General features: G+C 49.6%; 1 protein-coding gene across 2 annotated transcripts in view; it reads right to left on the bottom strand.

The window, feature by feature from the left end:
- PDIA5 (protein disulfide isomerase family A member 5) overlaps positions 1 to 17,445 on the bottom strand; it is an 84,869-nt gene that overhangs the window by 66,866 nt on the left and 558 nt on the right. Inside the window, exon 1 of one of the 2 annotated variants that reach the window (XM_036350193.1) lies at positions 14,991 to 15,609. The exons of the other annotated variant lie outside the window; for it this stretch is intronic. Within the exon in view, the coding sequence (XP_036206086.1) occupies positions 14,991 to 15,035 (45 nt within the window). The 5' untranslated portion in view covers positions 15,036 to 15,609. Of the gene's footprint in view, positions 1 to 14,990; positions 15,610 to 17,445 lie in introns of those variants that run through there. 2 annotated transcript variants of the gene reach the window in all.

Genomic DNA, 17,445 nt, shown 5'->3' with positions numbered 1-17,445 from the left:
GAACAACAGCCAAAAATGGAAGAATTGAGAAGCAGCAGGGGCTTTTGTCTGTCGGATGCTGGATGCCGAGGAAGGTGATAATGAGCTCAGGCATGGACATGTGGACAGTAAGGCACCCCATTCAGGCTGGGGAGTCAGTCTGGGGTCGAGGCTCAGCGGGAGAAGCCCAGAGGAAGGACAGGAGGACAGTCAGAAGGAAAAGGTGAGAAGTGCTCTGTCAACACAGACCAAAGAGGAGACACACAGAAAGGCGGTGATTGATCCGCAGGCACAGTCCACGGCAGAGTCCCAGGACAATCTGAGATGATCTCAGTAGCTGAGTGGGAAGCGAGTGCTTTAAAGAGACAGCACGCCCAGCGCAGGAGCTGGGTGACCCTGCAGGGTCGGGAGGATGGGCTGTCTCCGTTGCCCATGTGTGGGCACAGGAGAGGCAGTGTCTGGAGATTTGGGAGTGACAGGGGAACACAGGCCTATAGCCAGTTCCAGGGGAGACCTGCGAGGCTTCCTTAGCATCTCTGAGATTGGGGAGGATGTGTCTGCCTCAGACCCGCACCTTAGCAGGCAAACCACAGGGACAGCCAGGAGGGCTGCCCTTGCTCCCTCCCCTAAGCCCCAGGGGATGCTGCTCCAGCCACTTAACATTCTCCTTCTCCTCCCCTTCAGTCTATTTTAACCTTTGCAATGTGCACGCTCCCTTCTTTCCTTAAGATGCAGCTCCAGTGAACGCTGGATCACCTCCCAGGGCCATCCTGCAGATTTCTTAAGCCATGACCCACAAACCTTGATAACGACAGTAACTACGGCAACAATAACAGTGTTAATGATGCACAGACCCTCTGCTTGGTCAGGCCCCCAGGGGAGAGAGCAGCGCCAGCCTCCCAACTGCTCCTGGGCTCGGCGGGCTCTTTATGGTCTAAGTCATTCCCTTTAGAAGTAGAAGGGAGAAAAAATCCCCTCTGTTCACCATGCAAACTCCTAATGGGCTGCAATAATTGCTTTCTTTCTGCTCCTCGACCCACAGCTTTAACAGGATTTATATCAGGGCTGGGCTGCCCGTGGGCTGGGCTGAGACCCATAAGCCATTCTCCCGGTGCGGAGCAAAGCAAAGCTTGGGAAGGATGGCCACCTTTTGCTGCTGCTGGGGATACAGGCCCCCAAAGGTCCCACTGGCATCAGAGAGCCAGTGCCCACCCATCAGAGTGCCCCCAGTGTCTGTCACAGTAGCACCTCGCTTAGAACACCAGGCCTCCATCCTCAAGCCCCTTTCCCCCAGCAGAGTACAAGGCCCTCTTCAGAGCCAGCAGCCCCTGGGTCTCTGTTGCATGAGTACTCACCCCACCTCCACCAAGGTGGGAGGCAATAGGGTCGAGGAAACTGGGTTCCTTCCTCATCTTCTGACTCGGCAGTGTCCTCCTAACAGTGACCCTCCAGCCTACACACCCCAGGGTTGAACACCTGGACAGAGCACCGCTTCTGGAGTCAGACCGGGTTCAAACGCAGGCGCCCTCATTCATAGCAAGACGATCTCAGATGTCACTATACCTCTCAGGGTCATTTCCCACCTACAGAGCGGAGGGGGAAATGCTGACACCTGCCTTGCGGGGTTGGCTGAGGATTAAACGAGAGGAGAGGAGGGGAAGTACACAGAGAACCTAACATAATGCTTGGCAAACAGAAGTACATAATAATCGTAATTATCTGTAGTAGTACCATTAGCGAGACTAATCAGCGACAGAGCAAGGACAACAGTAAAATGGGCACCACCTCTTCCTCTCCAGGGCCTAGGCTGCAATCAGGCAAAATAGCACATCAGGCAGGAAGACGCAGGCACGTACACACACTCAGCATCATAAAACCCGGGGTAAAACCCATCTGCACAGCGACCCAGGCCAGAGGCCAGGCAGCACCTGCAGAACGTGCTCTCCAGGTCCCATGCCCATTTGCCCCTCACAAAACCCGATGAGTGGGCACTGGCCTCCTCCTGCAGAGAGGAAATTGAGGCTCAGAGAGGCTAACTTACTCATTAAGGCCGCACAGTAGGTAAGCAGTAGAGCTAGGACCAGAGCTTAGGTCGCCCAGCTCCTGCCCAGAGGAGGTGGTCTGCTTCTCTCAACCCAAGCTCCCTGGACCGGGGCAACCTCCTTCCCAGGAAGGGCCCATCAAAACTGCCAGGAGAAGCCCTCCTCTTCCAGAATCCCATGGCAAGGAGGTTCCCAGCAGAGACTTCCATGAGCCCTCTGCTTCCTGCCAGCCCATAGCACCGGGGTCTGCCCCAATTATCAGGGTCCTGGGGCCATTAGGCCAGGCCTGCTGTTAATCAGATCTCATACAGAAGTCTGTTCCTCTTCCACCACCCTCTCGCTCTAACACACAGCTCACACAAGCTCCCCTCTCTCCTCGTAAGCTCACCCACCAGAGCCACAGAACTACAGAGATAAAGAGTCATACAATTCTGGAAAATAATTGGGAGAACAGTCCTTGTCACATCACACCCTCGGCTTTAAAAAGCTCTAGATCGCTGGGGCGCATGCCAGCACCCTCATGGTCTCTATCGCCAGGCAGGCTGTCTGTCCTCATAGATTCATTATTCAATGTAGATCACGAAGCCAGAGCATTCAATTATGTAACAGCAGCTTGCTAAAGGAAAAAGATTTAAGGACAGAAGTTTAACATTTAGGGGAAAGGGTGGAGGTGGGACTTGACCTTTTTGGCTTTGTCACCTGAAAAAAAAAATACCCTTCTGATGTTGGGAAGAAACTAGTTAAATGTAGTGTAACCCCCATTTTGCTCAAAATAGTTGTGAAATGTGAGAATCTAAAAGTCTCAATTCTTAAGAAGCTGGTGGTAAAGGGATCCAGGAAAAAGGTTAAAAGCAGATGACCTGAGCCCAAGGTCAGAGAACGTGAGCTGGCTGAGAAGTTGGAGCTGGAGGTTTGGTGGAAGGAGCCGAGAAGCCCAATTGTTGTGCTGCCCTGGATGTTTACGGGCTGTGTGACCTTGGACAAGTCCTCTCTCCTTCTCTAAGTATCGGTGTCTTCCTCTGTAAATGAAGGAGCTCAAGGTGATTTCCAAAGTCCGTTCTCACTGTGGCATTTGGCAAACCTATTCCCACGACCCCTACCGGAGAAGTACCAGGACGTCGTTACACCTTCTCAAGCGGAGCTTCTCTGGACACGCGGCCGCCCACATTGAAAGCCACACCTCTCCGCTTCCCTTGCAGCAACTGTGGCTATGGGACTAAATTTCAGCCCCGGGAATGCAAGCAGGAGTGTCACAGGAACTTTTAGGAACTGTCCCTAACAGACGTCTGGTATAAGTCTTCTTGGTCCCCTCCTCCTTCCTGTCAGTCCAGCGGAGACAAGGAGGAGAACGCACTTGCCAAAGGTGTGCGGTAACAAGAGAGAAGACACCTGGGTCCCAGTGATATACGGGCCCTGGAACCCCTTTTCCAGGCTTCTCCATTAGTGAATAACTGCTCTTCTTAAGCACTGTCATTCTGTGTTTTCTAGCACACACACAAACAGATTTTGAGTACCAACTGCAACAGAAGCTTTAACTAGAAAGAAATATTAACAGCTGCTCCAGTTGGGATATTTCAAAGTATCACAGGCATTAAGCCATGCATTACACTTCTGATACATTGTAATAAGGAAAGAGACAGAGAGAATATCAAGGGTTTGATTTACTATGTGCCTGCCATGTACCCAGGTTTCACCTTGCCTGTTCTTATCGGGTATCTTGGTCATCTGGTGCCAGCTACCCACAAATAAGAGGACATTTAGCTAGTAACGCTCCTATTTCCCTACAGCCTCAGCCCTTTGCTAGTAAGGGGACCGGAAGGCTGGGACATCACTGGCAGCCCCCAGGCTGTAGTTGAGCTGGCTGGTTGGTTCCCCAATACAGGACTCTTCTCAACATTCTTCATATTCCAGCCTCCAAGTAGCCCCCCAGAGCCAAGGACTCAAACTCTCCTGAAGCTGCTCAACCTACTGGGGCCTGCTCAGGGAGGTGGGGGAACTAAACATGTTCATACACAGAAGTCCCAGGCCTCCATTTTACCTTTTCATCTTGGATAGCTCCTGTCATTAGAAAGTTCACCTCCCACCCCATTCTGTCAGCTTATCACACTCTGAAGATAGCCAACACAGTCCCTCCTAGGACTCTGTAGGTGAAATATCCCAACCCCTCAGGTGTGCGTGCCTTCAAGTCCCACACTGTCGCAAATGACCTGCCCTAGACACAGCCACCATGTTCCTGACTCTCAGAGCTAACCCAACGCTGGGAGCAGCGAGTCAGAGCCTGAAAAGATGAATGTGCTACATGACACTATAATTTATTTTGGGAAATAAATACCTATGCTTTCATAATTCAAAATAACGGGAAATTAATCTCAACGCAAATCTTGACTGGTGGGCCACAGTTTTAAAAAATAAGAAAGCTGAGCCCGGCCGGCGTGGCTCAGTGGTTGAGCGTCAACCTATGAACCAGGAGTTCACAGTTCGATTCCCGGTCAAGGGCACATGCTCAAGTTGCAGGCTCAATCCCCACTGTGGGGCGTGCAGGAGGCAGCGGATCAATGATTCTCTCTCATCATTGATGTTTCTAGCTCTCTCTCCCTCTCCCTTCCTGTCTGAAATCAATAAAAAATATATTGATAAAATTAAAATGTTGAGAAACACCATTAGTGAATCTCTTAAAATATGGCGCTCAACTGTCTGTCACACAGTGCTGGCAAAAGCCTGAACTAGTACAGTTCTTTTGGAAAGCTACTTGGCACAATTTATCAAGTATCTTAACAGTATTTATGCTCCTTGACTGGGTAATTCCACTTCTGGGAATGTGTCCTGAGGAAATGAGGTGGGGGGTCTGACACAGATATGACTCACATAGTCCTGCTCACAGGAGACAAGCATTGTAAACAGCCTAAGCATCCAACAGTGGAGGAATGGCTATTTAGAGTAAGCCACTAGACAGAATAATAGAGCCATTTAAATGATGTTTCCAAAGACTGTGCAATGAAAAAAACACTTGTTTTAATGTTAAGTTTTAAAAGACAGAATTCAAAATATGCCTGGTATGAATACAACTATATGCAAAATTATGCTCAGAAAAAGACTGGAAGGAAAAAAAAAATGCACCAAAGTAAGACTGTCCTTGGAGAGATTTTTATTCTCCCCCTTTGTCTATTTTTCTAACTCGCTATAATAGGCATGTCCAGTTTTAATATTTAAAGAAAAAAATTACCTCCATTTGGCCACCATCGTGGAAATAATTAACAATCTCAAAGTCTCTCCCCACATGAAAATGTAACTGCATAGCGGAGAAACGTTGACTAAGGAATCAACACTAACATCACCAGGAAATGGGTCAAATGGACCTCATACGCCTCCTGACAGAATGAGCTAAAGAGAAACATCGTCAAAAACCAAAGGAGGGGACATTCTTAAAAAGTGTCAAGGTCACAAAAGACAGAGACTGAGAAACTAGTCCAGCTTAAAGGAGATTAAAGAGCTCAGACAATTAAATTCAACGTGTGGTTCTGTACTGAGTCCTGAGCCAAAACGCCACGTTCCTGATTTTTGTCACTGTGCTATGGTTATGTAAGAGAATATCCTTGCCTTTTAAGAAACACTGAAGGCCCTGGCTGGTGTGGCTCAGACGGTTGGGCATCACCTTGTGCACTGAAAGGCTGCTGGTTCGATTTCCTGTCGGGGTACATGCCTGGGTTGAAGGCTCAATCTCTGGTAGGGGGTGTGCAGGAGGCAGCCAATTGATATTTTACTCTCACTTTGATGTTTCTCTCTCTCCCCCTCTCCCTTCTTCTCTCTCTAAAAATCAACAAAAAGATCTTTAAAAAAAAGAGAAATACTGAAGTATCACAGGAAGCAAAGGAACATCATCTCTGTACACTGCATATATGTAGAGGGAAAGTATCATAAAACAAATGAGATGAAATGTTAGTATTTGTGGAATATGGGTAAAGGGCAGACAGGAATCCTTTGTATTCTTGCAACTCTTCTATCAGTCAGAAATTATTTCGAAATTAGAGCGAGGAAAAAAAAGTTACCTAAAGACAAAAACAGAGATGCCAAGAACACCTTCCACAGGCCTTTGGTAAAGGTCCACCACCCCACAGTGCTCACGGCACTCTCCACGTCAGAGCAGTGCTGACCTGCCTGAACTCACTTCCGGCTGCCGTCTGCTCCTCTGCGCCCCTCACATTATGTAGTTTTTATAAGAAGCATCATATGGAATCTGCAAAGTATGTGCATACAACACAAACCTAGAATGTCTTGGGCAAGAGAGAGACATATACAAAAGAACACTGATTTTAAAATATGAGTAATTTATGCCCCTTGAAAGGGCAAAGGTTGGGCATCTGTCTCCAACCACTGTGGCTAAACACCATTCTTTACAAGGAGTGAGGCCTAACCTCAAACCAAGTTTGGGGATTTCACCAGCAATGCTTGGTTCAAATGTCTACCCAGCAGCCTTCAAAATAAAAACTATCACCATAAGTCCCTGAGTGGCAAGTGTGTGTGTGAGAGAGAGGGGGAGAGAGAGAGAGAGAAAGAGAGAGAGAGAGAGAGAAAGACAAAGAGAGAGAGAGAACCAGACTGACCCTGGGATGTGGGACCCCCTCACTAGCTGAGGGAGCTACATGTGCTTATCCTATCTAATAAAGAGGAAACATGCAAATTGAACATCACTCCAACACACAAGATGTCCACCCCCATGTGGTCAAAGATGGCCGCCACAGGATGGCCAGCAGGGGAGGTCAGGTGGGGAGGACCCAGGCCTGCAGGGGAGGGTAGTTGAGAGGGACCAGGCCTGCAGGGGAGGGCAGTTGGGAGGGACAAGGCCTGCAGGGGAGGAAAATTAGGGGCAACCAGGCTGGCAAGGGAGGGCAGTTAGGGGCAATCGGGCCGGCAGGGGAGCAGTTAGGCATCAATCAGACTGGCAGGGGAGTGGTTAGGGGGAATCAGGAAGGCAGGCAGGCAAGCGGTTGGGAGCGAGCAGTCCTGGATTGTGAGAGGGATGTCCCAGATTGGAGAGGGTGCAGGCTGGGCTGAGAGACACACACACACACCCCACCTGGAATTTTGTGCATTGGGCCTCTACTCCTATATAATAAAAAGGTTAATATGCAAATCGACTGAATGGCAGAACGACTGGTCACTATGATACGCACTGACCACCAGGGGGCAGATACTCAATGCAGGAGCTGCCCCCTGGTGGTCAGTGTGTCAGCCAGAAGCCGGGTTCATGGCTGGCGAGTGCAGCGGCGGTGGTGGGAGCCTCTCTGCCCCTGTGGCAGTGCTAAGGATGTCCACCTGATGGCTTAGGCCAGTTCCCCATCAGTCAGACCTCCCCCAAGGGCTCCTAAACTGCGAGAGGGTGCAGGCCAGGCTGAGGGACATGCCTTCTTCCCCCCCCCCGCCCCCCCGCCCCCGAGTGCGTGAATTGCCTTCTTCCCCCCCCCCCCCCACCCCCCTGGCCCCTGAGTGCGTGAATTCCAGGACACTGGGCCTCTAGTTAAGAATAAGAGAAATGGGGAAGTAGTTAGCAAGGAATAGAACCTAAGAGCAGATTCTTTTTTTTTTTTTTAAATATATTTTATTGATTTTTTACAGAGAGGAAGGGAGAGGGATAGAGAGTAAGAAACATCGATGAGAGAGAAACATCAATCAGCTGCCTTCTGCACACTCCTCACTGGGTATGTGCCCGCAACCAAGGCACATGCCCTTGACCGGAATCGAACCTGGGACCCTTGAGTCCCTAGGCCGACGCTCTATCCCAGGGGTGGGCAAACTTTTTGACTGGAGGGCCACAATGGGTTCTTAAACTGGACCGGAGGGCCGGAACAAAAGCATGGATGGAGTGTTTGTGTGAACTAATATAAATTCAAAGTAAGCATCATTACATAAAAGGGTACGTTCTTTTTTTTCAATAGTTTTATTCATTTCAAACGGGCCGGATCCGGCCCGCGGGCCGTAGTTTGCCCACGGCTGCTCTATCCACTGAGCAAAACCGGTTAGGGCAAGAGCAGATTCTTTCATTTCAAAATCCAGGGCCTAGCAATCAGCCCAGGATCATGGTAACAGCTGAAGTACAGAGTGCTTATTGTGTCACCAGGAGCAAGCTAAGCAGCTCACATGATTATCTAATATAATTACCTTGGCAGGTGAATGAAGTAGGCACCTCTGTGATCCCTATTTTATAGAGAAGGAAACGGAGACTGAGGGGTGTTTAGAAACTTGCTCGGCATCACACAGCACGTAGGACGAGAGCTGTGACTCAGACCCGAGTCTGACAGACGCCGGCACACGAGTGGAGCACAAAGGCAGCAGAGTCCTGGAGCCACGCACCTCTGGCTGCCAGCTCCTGTAAGTTCAGGGTGTCCCCCAAAATGTACTCACTCTTTGAATAATTATTAATTCCAATGGGTTACATCTGAAAAGAGAGAAACATCCATGGAGCCAGTGGTTCTCAACCTTCTGGCCCTTTAAATACAGTTCCTCACGTTGTGACCCAACCATAAAATTATTTTCGTTGCTACTTCATAACTGTAATGTTGCTACTGTTATGAATCATAATGTAAATATCTGATATGCAGGATGGTCTTAGGCGACCCCTGTGAAAGGGTCGTTCGACCGCCAAAGGGGTTGCGACCCACAGGTTGAGAAGTGCTGCTTGAGCTATGAGCTGTTAAAGTGTGTGTACATTTTGGGGGGACACCCTGTACAAAGCCAGCTATCCTTTTTATATTTTTGCTTCCTTTAAAAACCACATTGTATACACACAGTATGGTCTCCCCGACCCCATAGTCCCTGCAGCACAAATGTGGCTGTCAACAAGGGACAATGGGGCAGGGGGGCAGGACAACTGATCCGAGAGCTTATAAAAACAGGTTTTCTTATCCTGAAATTGCAACCGCAGTGCATTTAACCAGGACTTAGGCCCTAAAGCCCTGATGTTTTGGAAAAACCTCTCTGAGAGCCAAGAGGGCTTGGCTCGCTGCCAGCCTGGGCACATGTGACACAGGCTAACGAGAAAGGGCTGGTAGCAACAGTGCATCAGGCAGCAGGAAGGGAGAAAGAGCAGGTGAATTCTCACTCCGGAAATCCAGCTCTGCCTCAAAGCTCCGATCGTTGATAAGAAAACAATTCAGGTGCTCATGACCCATGTGTACATCGAGCTTTTACACACATTATCGCCTTCAATCCTTCGGCGTTGAGAGCCTCAACCAGCGTTTTCCACCCCGCAGGCCTTAACCCAAGCGCCGAGTCATAAAATCAATTCCGTGAGTTACCACCTGCATTTTTTAATGACATTAAATAGAAACATCAGTGTGTACCACAGGTGGCAAATACTAAGTATTCAGTGAAATGTACCTGTTATATTTATATACATATGCACTTGGCTATAATGATTAAATGTATAATTATTCTTGCAGGGGTTGTAGTAAACATGTTTGAAAAACAACTAGAAATAATCAGTGTGGGATGTGGTACTATCCAGGGGTGGGAAAACTTTTTGACTCAAGGGCCACAATGGGTTCTTAAACTGGACCGGAGGGCTGGAACAAAAACATGGATGGAGTGTTTGTGTGAACTAATATAAATTCAAAGTAAACATCATTGCATAAAAGGGTACAATCGTTTTTTGTTTTTTTTTGTTTTTAGTTTTATTCATTTCAAACGGGCCGGATCCGGCCCGCGGGCCATAGTTTGCCCACCGCTGTGTAACTATCCCCACTTTGGAGATGTGAAAACCGAGGCTCAAAGGAGTTAAGGGACGGGCCTCGGGTGAAGCCTAAATGGCAGCACCAGGACTCAGGGTGTTGTGAGCACAGCTCCCATGCTCTTCTCTTTGCCCATCCATGTGAATACTTCCCACTGGTGCCCTCGAGCTCCCTCCCACTCCCTACAGCTGCACCCAGAACAAGACCCAGAGGCCAGGAAGTCCGCTTTCCCTTCCCATGTAGCTACTGGATGTGAGCTCCTGAAAAGCGCTGCGATGACAACCTGATCCACCTTTCCTCTCCGCCTGCAAGCCCGCAATTCCCCACGTGCCTTCAGAGAGACGCGAAAACCGCACATGCTCAGCCAAGTGGTGCCTCACAGTATCACTTGTGTGTGTGGCCCGAGACATGGGCAGAACTTGGGCTACACCACTCGGTGGAGCGCAGCAACCGTGGCTACCCAAGTACTACCCACCCCGTAAACTGAGTGCTGTTAACTTACCAATGTGTCTGGTTGGTAGCTGCACAACAGGCTTTTCAGAAATACAGATTCCTGAGCCTTATCCTGGAAGTAAATCCATGTTTAGACACGCTCCCTTATGCTGGTTGGAAAACCTCTAACCACTGGCCTGTCTTTTAAAAAACCGCTTTCTGGTCCCCAGGCCACTCTTTCCTTCACAGCCAGAATTTCCCACCTCCCGTTCTCTCCTACCCACCCCTCATCCCTCTCAGATCGGCCCCACCACCAAAACGGTTCTCGATGGGGGTTCAACAATAACCGCCACACGGATATCCCTACAGGATCCTCCAGTTCCCGGTTTGTTCAACCTCTTGAACCTGGAGGAACACTCTTGGTTCCCCTTCTACCTCTCCAGCCACCCTTCCTGTCTTCTTTGGGAACCCTCGTCTCCCTAGCCTTTAAATGTGGAGGGTCCCTGGGGCTCACGCAGTCCACCTTCTCCTTCCTCTCTGCCCTCTCCCCCCATCTGGCCACCTCCTAGGCAGCACCCCTAAATTCATATCTCCAGCCCAGGCCTCCCTTCTGAGCACCACACCCTCACATCCTATATTGAGCATATTTCAAAGTGTTATTGAACTCTTTCATAAGGGACCCACAAAAATAAAAGTTACATCAAAAGAGGATATAAGAAAAGGTTAAAAAAAGATTTTTAAAAAAGAAGTTATAAGAAAGTAATATGCATGACTGATTTTTAAAAAAGGATCCGGATACAAGACTGCTAAATTAGACACCAAACTGGTGAGTGTCCTGCTGGGCGGTAACTGGCAGGTCTCTCTTCTCTACCAAACAGAAATCATTTGCATCTTCTCTAAGTCACGGAGGCTGGGTCCTAAAGGATAGTAAGCGAAGTTACATTCTCCAGAGCACCTGAGGGGGCTCCTGAGACAAGGCTGAAGCGTGACATTAAAAAGTCACTAAATCATCTTTTATTTCCAAAATTTGGGATAATTTTCCTTTTCCCTGGGGTCTATGAATTTGGATGGGGAAACATAACATCTTCATTTTCCTTCACGATGCATGTAGGTAACAAACAGTACCTGTGGCTTTGCCATGAACAGAAATCACATCTTCTTGTCACATTACAGTTGGTGCAGATGTCTTGAAACACTGTTTATGCTACTTAAAATTATAGAATTTAGCAAACCCAACACTAGATCTTCTCATATGATATAAACAAAGAAATAGAAATGTTCTTTTACCACGTATTTGCTATGTTTTGATAACCTTATTTCAGCATCTCTGGTTTCCTTTATAACCCTATGCGTTGTTTTACAGGTTATTCTAAGAAAGGGCCCACAAGTCCTCAGAGAAGCCTTTCCTGACTCCCTGTCACACTTTCTCTTCCCACCTCAGGCTTCCTCCTTCCAGCACTTTCTACCTGAATTAAATAACAAATCAGTGGTTCTCCCACTAAGGCTTAGTGACTAAGCAATGGGACAAAGGGATGGTGTCCATCTTATTTATCATCGTGTCCCCAATGCCTTAGCATGGTAGGTCTGACTCCTAAGAGACTCCCAAGAAATACCTGTTTTTTTTAAAAAAAAAAAAAAAAAGACCTATAGAATGAATGAGGATCTGTGACACGCGGAGCATGCAGACCGTGGCACACATTCCTTTCAAATAAGGACCCAAGGTGAGACCCTCATAGAGCAAACCGGCTTGTTCCCCAGAGCCTGCCCTACTTGGCCCAACAGCAGAGCTTCCAGCCAAGCCCATGTCTCGGCTCAGGCACTAAATCATCTTTATGTGTAAGCCCCAGCTTAGAGCCCTCGACCTGGATCTCCGTTAATACCTTCCAAGGCAAGGATTAAAGGATCTGCTCATGAATTAAAGACATCTGCTCAGGCCAGGGGGTTGGAGGAGCCGTAGGATTCTTGTGGGGGATGGATTCCTACTCCCATCCCAGCCAGCTATAATGAGTTGGAAACACCGAAGCCAGGCCCAGGCTCACCATCAGGCCATCTGGGAAGAGTGCACATCAAACTGGGGACCCAGAATGACCCTGGGGAACCCAAAGGCTCTTCTAACTCCGCACTCAGTGTGAGTGTGTAGCCAGTACCACATGACTACAAAGCGAATTACTTAGAAGTGGTCGCACACTGGTGTGTGGGAAGAGGCCCTGTGGACCTAAGGTGGTCAGAGGGAACCGCAAACTGGAGCTGAGAAGGGAGTGATGAGAAAGGTGGGACGATTGTCCAGCTGGCGGCCCGTCCAGCTGGCAGCCTCTGCACCCCTACTTAGGCTATCAGGGAGCTAAAGAGCAGGTTTCAGGGACACCCCAGGAAAATGGCTGGTGTTGCTATTTCAGAAAACAGCACCTAGCAACCTGGCTGCTTAATCACTCAGGTGAGCCCCTGAGAACTATTGCTGTGTCTCAACCCTCTGTCTACCCCTCCACCTTCCAGGCCACACCCCCACTCTTGTCTGATGCTCTATCTCCTCCCACCTCTCTGTCCACCCACCCATCCCTCTCCTCTACGGGGAATAGCATTTAATCCCCTTATCTCCCCCAGTTAACATGGGAATCAAGACTACACAGACGTGAAATATGTGGAAATGCTTGCACACTCGAAAGCCTTCCTCAAATGTACCAGGTTTTGAGGAACCTCCATACCAGGGTGCCTACGGAAAATGGAAAATCCTCAAATGTACGGCTCCAGTCAGTGCTGCAGGATGGGCCAGGTGATGGGCCAGGCAATGGGGAGCATTGCACTCCTCCCCTTCCCCACTGGGACCTAGGATGCCAGGTGTGGGGAAAAAAAAAAAAAAAAAGGGAAGAAGTAGGAGTAGGGCGCGCGGGGGAGTGGGGGGCAAATAAACCATCAAAGTCTGGGTAATGTAAGAGAACTTAGGCTGTCCTTATAGCCCATGCATCACTCTCAGGCCCACTGTGATTCAGACAGCCTACAAAACCTACCACAATGGCCAAGCAAGACACAAGAGCCCTACAGAACAAAACCACAATGCTGGGCGAACCCTCCAGGGAGGCAGTGTGGTTGGTCTATCCATTCTCAAGAGAGGCTCCACTTTCAGAAGAAAGAAGAGAGGAAAAAAAGAGCACTTAAATCCTTAACCCCTCTGCAATTTCCCCCCCCCCCCCCGCCGCCCCCGCTCCCCCCACCAGGGGCAAGGAGCGAGGCAAGAGCCAGCTCCAAGGAACTGTGATAGAGAGAATGCCAGCAGCACAGGGCGTCCCCACTCACATCTCTCTGCTCCCACCCGTTCTGGCCATTCACAGTCCACCACCACCTCCTAACTGGCTTTTCCAGCACCTTCTCTGGCAACTTGAGGTGAAAGCTATGGCTCCCACTTATTGGGCTCCCAGGGCCCAGCGCTGTGCTGGGTGCTTCCTGTGTTATTTCTGACCCTTTCAACCCTGCGAGATGGGTATTATGACCACCATTTACAAACAGAAAAACTGAGGCAGGGCCCAAGGTCACACAGCTCCTGAGTGTCCAGCTGGCTAAAAGCCCACGGTCTTTCCACTCCATCACACTAGACAACAGAGAAGTAAGAGGAATAAAGTATTGCTCTGAGAAAATTAATCCGATCTCTCCCATTCCAACCCTTGCTATTCAAAGGGCAGCTTTCATCATGTCTCTCCATTATCTGCAGAATGGAGTCCCCAAAGTCGGCATTTAAGCTTCTTTACGATCCACTCTCGCAGTCTTATTCCCCAATTCCCAGACTCAAATCCTTCCTACCAGCCAGCCAGGCCCACCTCGCCTCTGCCCACATTACTGTCTGGAATGGTTTCCTTCCTCTGTGGGCAACACGGATTCCTTCAACCAAGCATGGACTGGGGAGGACTGCATGCCAGGGCCTGGGCTAGGTGCTGGGGACACAACAGCCGGGACAGGGAGGATCCACTGCCACGGAGCTCAGAGTCTGCCCTCCTTGTGAGGCGTGAGCTGGGGGCAGTCAGCGCCCCACAGCCTGGCCTTTGCCCGAATCCACAGCACTCAGTATTTGCCACTCATACGGCAGTCGGCCATTCCTCCAACTTACACGCCAGTTCTGCTTCAAATCTCCCTCTGTAATGTGTTTATTTCCGTGGGAAAAGTGCACTCCAGGTTCCAAACAGCATTATAAATGGCAATTAGGTGCCAGGCCAGCCCACAGAAGCCTATTAAATATATAATGTCGACTCTAAATACGTGCACATGAAAAGCTCTGCAGGAGAGACGGGGCAAAACATCTCCTGCTTCCTGCACCTCCGCCCACCAGGTTCTGAGCTTCAAGCCACCATCAGGGAAGAGGTCTCAGCAGTGGCTTTGGAGGAGGGAAGCAGGTGGGGGGCCTGGGATGACAGAGATGGAGTGGGCAGAACCCTGATTTATAAACAGGAGCCTGGCTCTAATCCCAGCTCTGCCTTTAGAAATGGGGTGGCCTTGAGTGAGTCCCTTCCCTCTAGAAGCCTCACTTTTCTTTTACAAAATGAGAGAGCTGGGTGAGATCAGCAGTTTTCAGACTTTCAAATCTCACAGCCTGGCAGGATATGTTTTAATGTATATGTATATATGTATATGTTTAAACATAATGTGTAATTTCTTGTTTCTATAAACAAGAAAAGACTTTTAAAAAAATCCCAATATACCAGCACAACTTTCATTTTTCAAAAGGATACTGTAAACCACTCCCTATCCCCAAATATGGACATCACCTCAGGAGAATGAACAAGTTTTTAAACTGAAAATATTTGGATTCATGAAAAAAACCACTCACCATTGTCATTTTTCCAACTTGTCTGTGGACCAGTGAAAACGTCATCACAGCCCAGCTCCAGGGCTTGGCCAGCTGCAGCAGGGAGCTGAGCTGGACAGCAGGAGGGGTCAGTCCGCCGCAGGCATGAGGACAGAACAGCTCAGCCGCCTCAGCTGCAGGCCCTGAGGGCAGAGACACCCAGCCAGGAAGGGCTGGAAGCCACTTGTCCCACGTGCTGACTGTGACTCCTTCTACCCCGATATTCTTCTGGAAGGCTGAGGCTCCCAAAAGAACCTTTTCAAAATGTTCCCTTTTCTGAGCAAAAACTAATCTATATTCATGTGCAACACTTGGAAAACGCAGAGAAGCATAAGCAAAGAAGTAAGCAAAAGCCACCCACAACTCCACCTTCCAGACCAGCCACTGTTCACTTTGCTGCACTGCTAATTCCTCCAACACTTATGTAGCCATCTTCAGCCACCTGGGATTTGGTTCTTCATCTGCTTTCCCCTTCCTATCACACTAGGAAACTTTCCCATACCCTTAGACATCCTTTATTAGCATCACAGTATTTTCATAATAAACATAGCACTCTAGTAAATATAAATATTCTTCATAAACATGACTTCCCATGAGATGGACAGGGCCAAAAGTCATTTAACCATGCCACTACTGTTGAGCATGTACGCCATTTCCATATTTTTGCTATTAAAACATGTGGTGGGTGTACATCCTGCCCATGAAACTCTACAGACTCCTTTATACTTCTTTATATGGCTCAGATCACAGTCCAGTGCTATGCACATATCAGCCCTCAGTAAATATTGAGTGAACAAAGAAACTCGATCCACTCCCCGGATCTGGAAGCCCTTGCCAGAGGGACACAGAGTTTAGATTGACAGAAGCTCACCCTCGTGTCCACCAGCCACTCCCCACTGACGGTGCACCTGTGTCTCACACCTGCTAAGCCAAGGGCTTCGGGAAAGGAGAAAACGGCAATTCCTTGCTGAGGATCCCCAGGTTCTCGTGTTCTCAGCAAACCTAACCGCTCTTCTGAACCCCTGGGTGGAAGGCACCTGCAGACCTCAACGCTGACTCCCACACGCCCTCCAGGCTGTTCACCCACTGCCTCAGGAAAGCCATGGCCGACCCTCCCTCTGAATGAATGGATGGCTCCCCTTCAGGGGAAGCTTCCAGCCCTTCGGATATTAGCATTCGCTGTCCTGTCTTTATTTGCTCACAGGACTGACTCCTCTGACGACCCACGGAAACACAGGATGGCAGGGACAATGTGTATTTTGCTCTCCACCCAAAATCCAATCCAGCGCCCAACGATGTGGTTGATAAATATTTGTTGAATGAAACTTCTTTCCAGTCACATTCCCAAGCCCTTTATTTTCACAGGAGGGAGGGGGAAAGGGAGAAGGGAGGAAAGCAGGACCTCCTGAAACAGCCCAAGTGCAAAGACCTCACAGGAAATCCCACCAGAGATGGTCCCCTCTGCCCCCTCCTGGGGTCCTGCCTGTCCCAGAGGCCGGCCAGGGCCAGCAGGCTCCAGGGAACAGAATGCAAGCGATGGTCAAGCACAAGGAGACATGGGTGAAGTGACTCTGCCCCACGCCAGCCTGGTTCTCTCCCAGAGGGAGAATGGTCCGACTAGGGGTAGGGAGCTTCCAGAAGAAGGGCCACGCCCCACTGGGGATCCCAAAAGGGCAGGGCATTGGGAGATGGAAGTACTGAAACCAATTCAAGCCACACGATTTTTTTCTCCTCCTGTTTGCCCAGCATCCTTGCCACACCCAAAAGGGGAGAGAAAAAAAAAAAAAACAAAACTTGAAAACTCTGGGTTGGAGAGGGTGCCGGCCACAGGAAGTTCCTTGAAACTTCAGGAAAAAAGAAGCCAAGATGGTCTTAAAATAAGGGAGACCAGGAGTCATGGGAAAAGGTGGAAGGAGGCCCGCACATGATCCCACCGCACAGCCACAGGAACACCAGGCAACACCAAGGCCAACCCTGGCAGCTCTGGACCCTGCGGGCACACCCGTTCAGACCTCTCCCAGGGATGTCTTGGAGGCGGCACCCACACGGAGCAAACTCCTCTCGGAGAGCCCGCCACTCCCAGCACCGGGACCACCCCACCCCCCTCCACTCTTGTGTGATGTTGCAGTTTACAGAGCTTCCTCCTCGGATTTCTCATCCGACCCCCGGGGCAACCTTGCGAGGTGGGTATCTTTAACGTTCCCATTTCAAGGGTGAGGAGACTAAATCAGATACATGAAATGATACATGAAACGATACACGCGTCACACGGCCAGAAAGTGGCCGGGGTTGGTCCAGCCTCAGTCGGGTGTAGGGGCAGAACTCCCCGCGGGCGGGGGCCAGGTGCGGGCCGGCGGTTTCCCAGCCGCCCAGGGCTGACACCAAGAAGCAGGTGACCCTAACACCAGGTTTCCGCCAGTGCGGGGGAAAGCACCCC

Source organism: Myotis myotis, unplaced genomic scaffold (genome assembly GCF_014108235.1).
Source record: "Myotis myotis isolate mMyoMyo1 unplaced genomic scaffold, mMyoMyo1.p scaffold_m19_p_2, whole genome shotgun sequence".
In the NCBI taxonomy this organism is placed as follows: domain Eukaryota; kingdom Metazoa; phylum Chordata; class Mammalia; order Chiroptera; family Vespertilionidae; genus Myotis; species Myotis myotis.
Note: the sequence above shows the minus strand (reverse complement) of the source record. Positions and strands in the feature narration are given on the sequence as shown.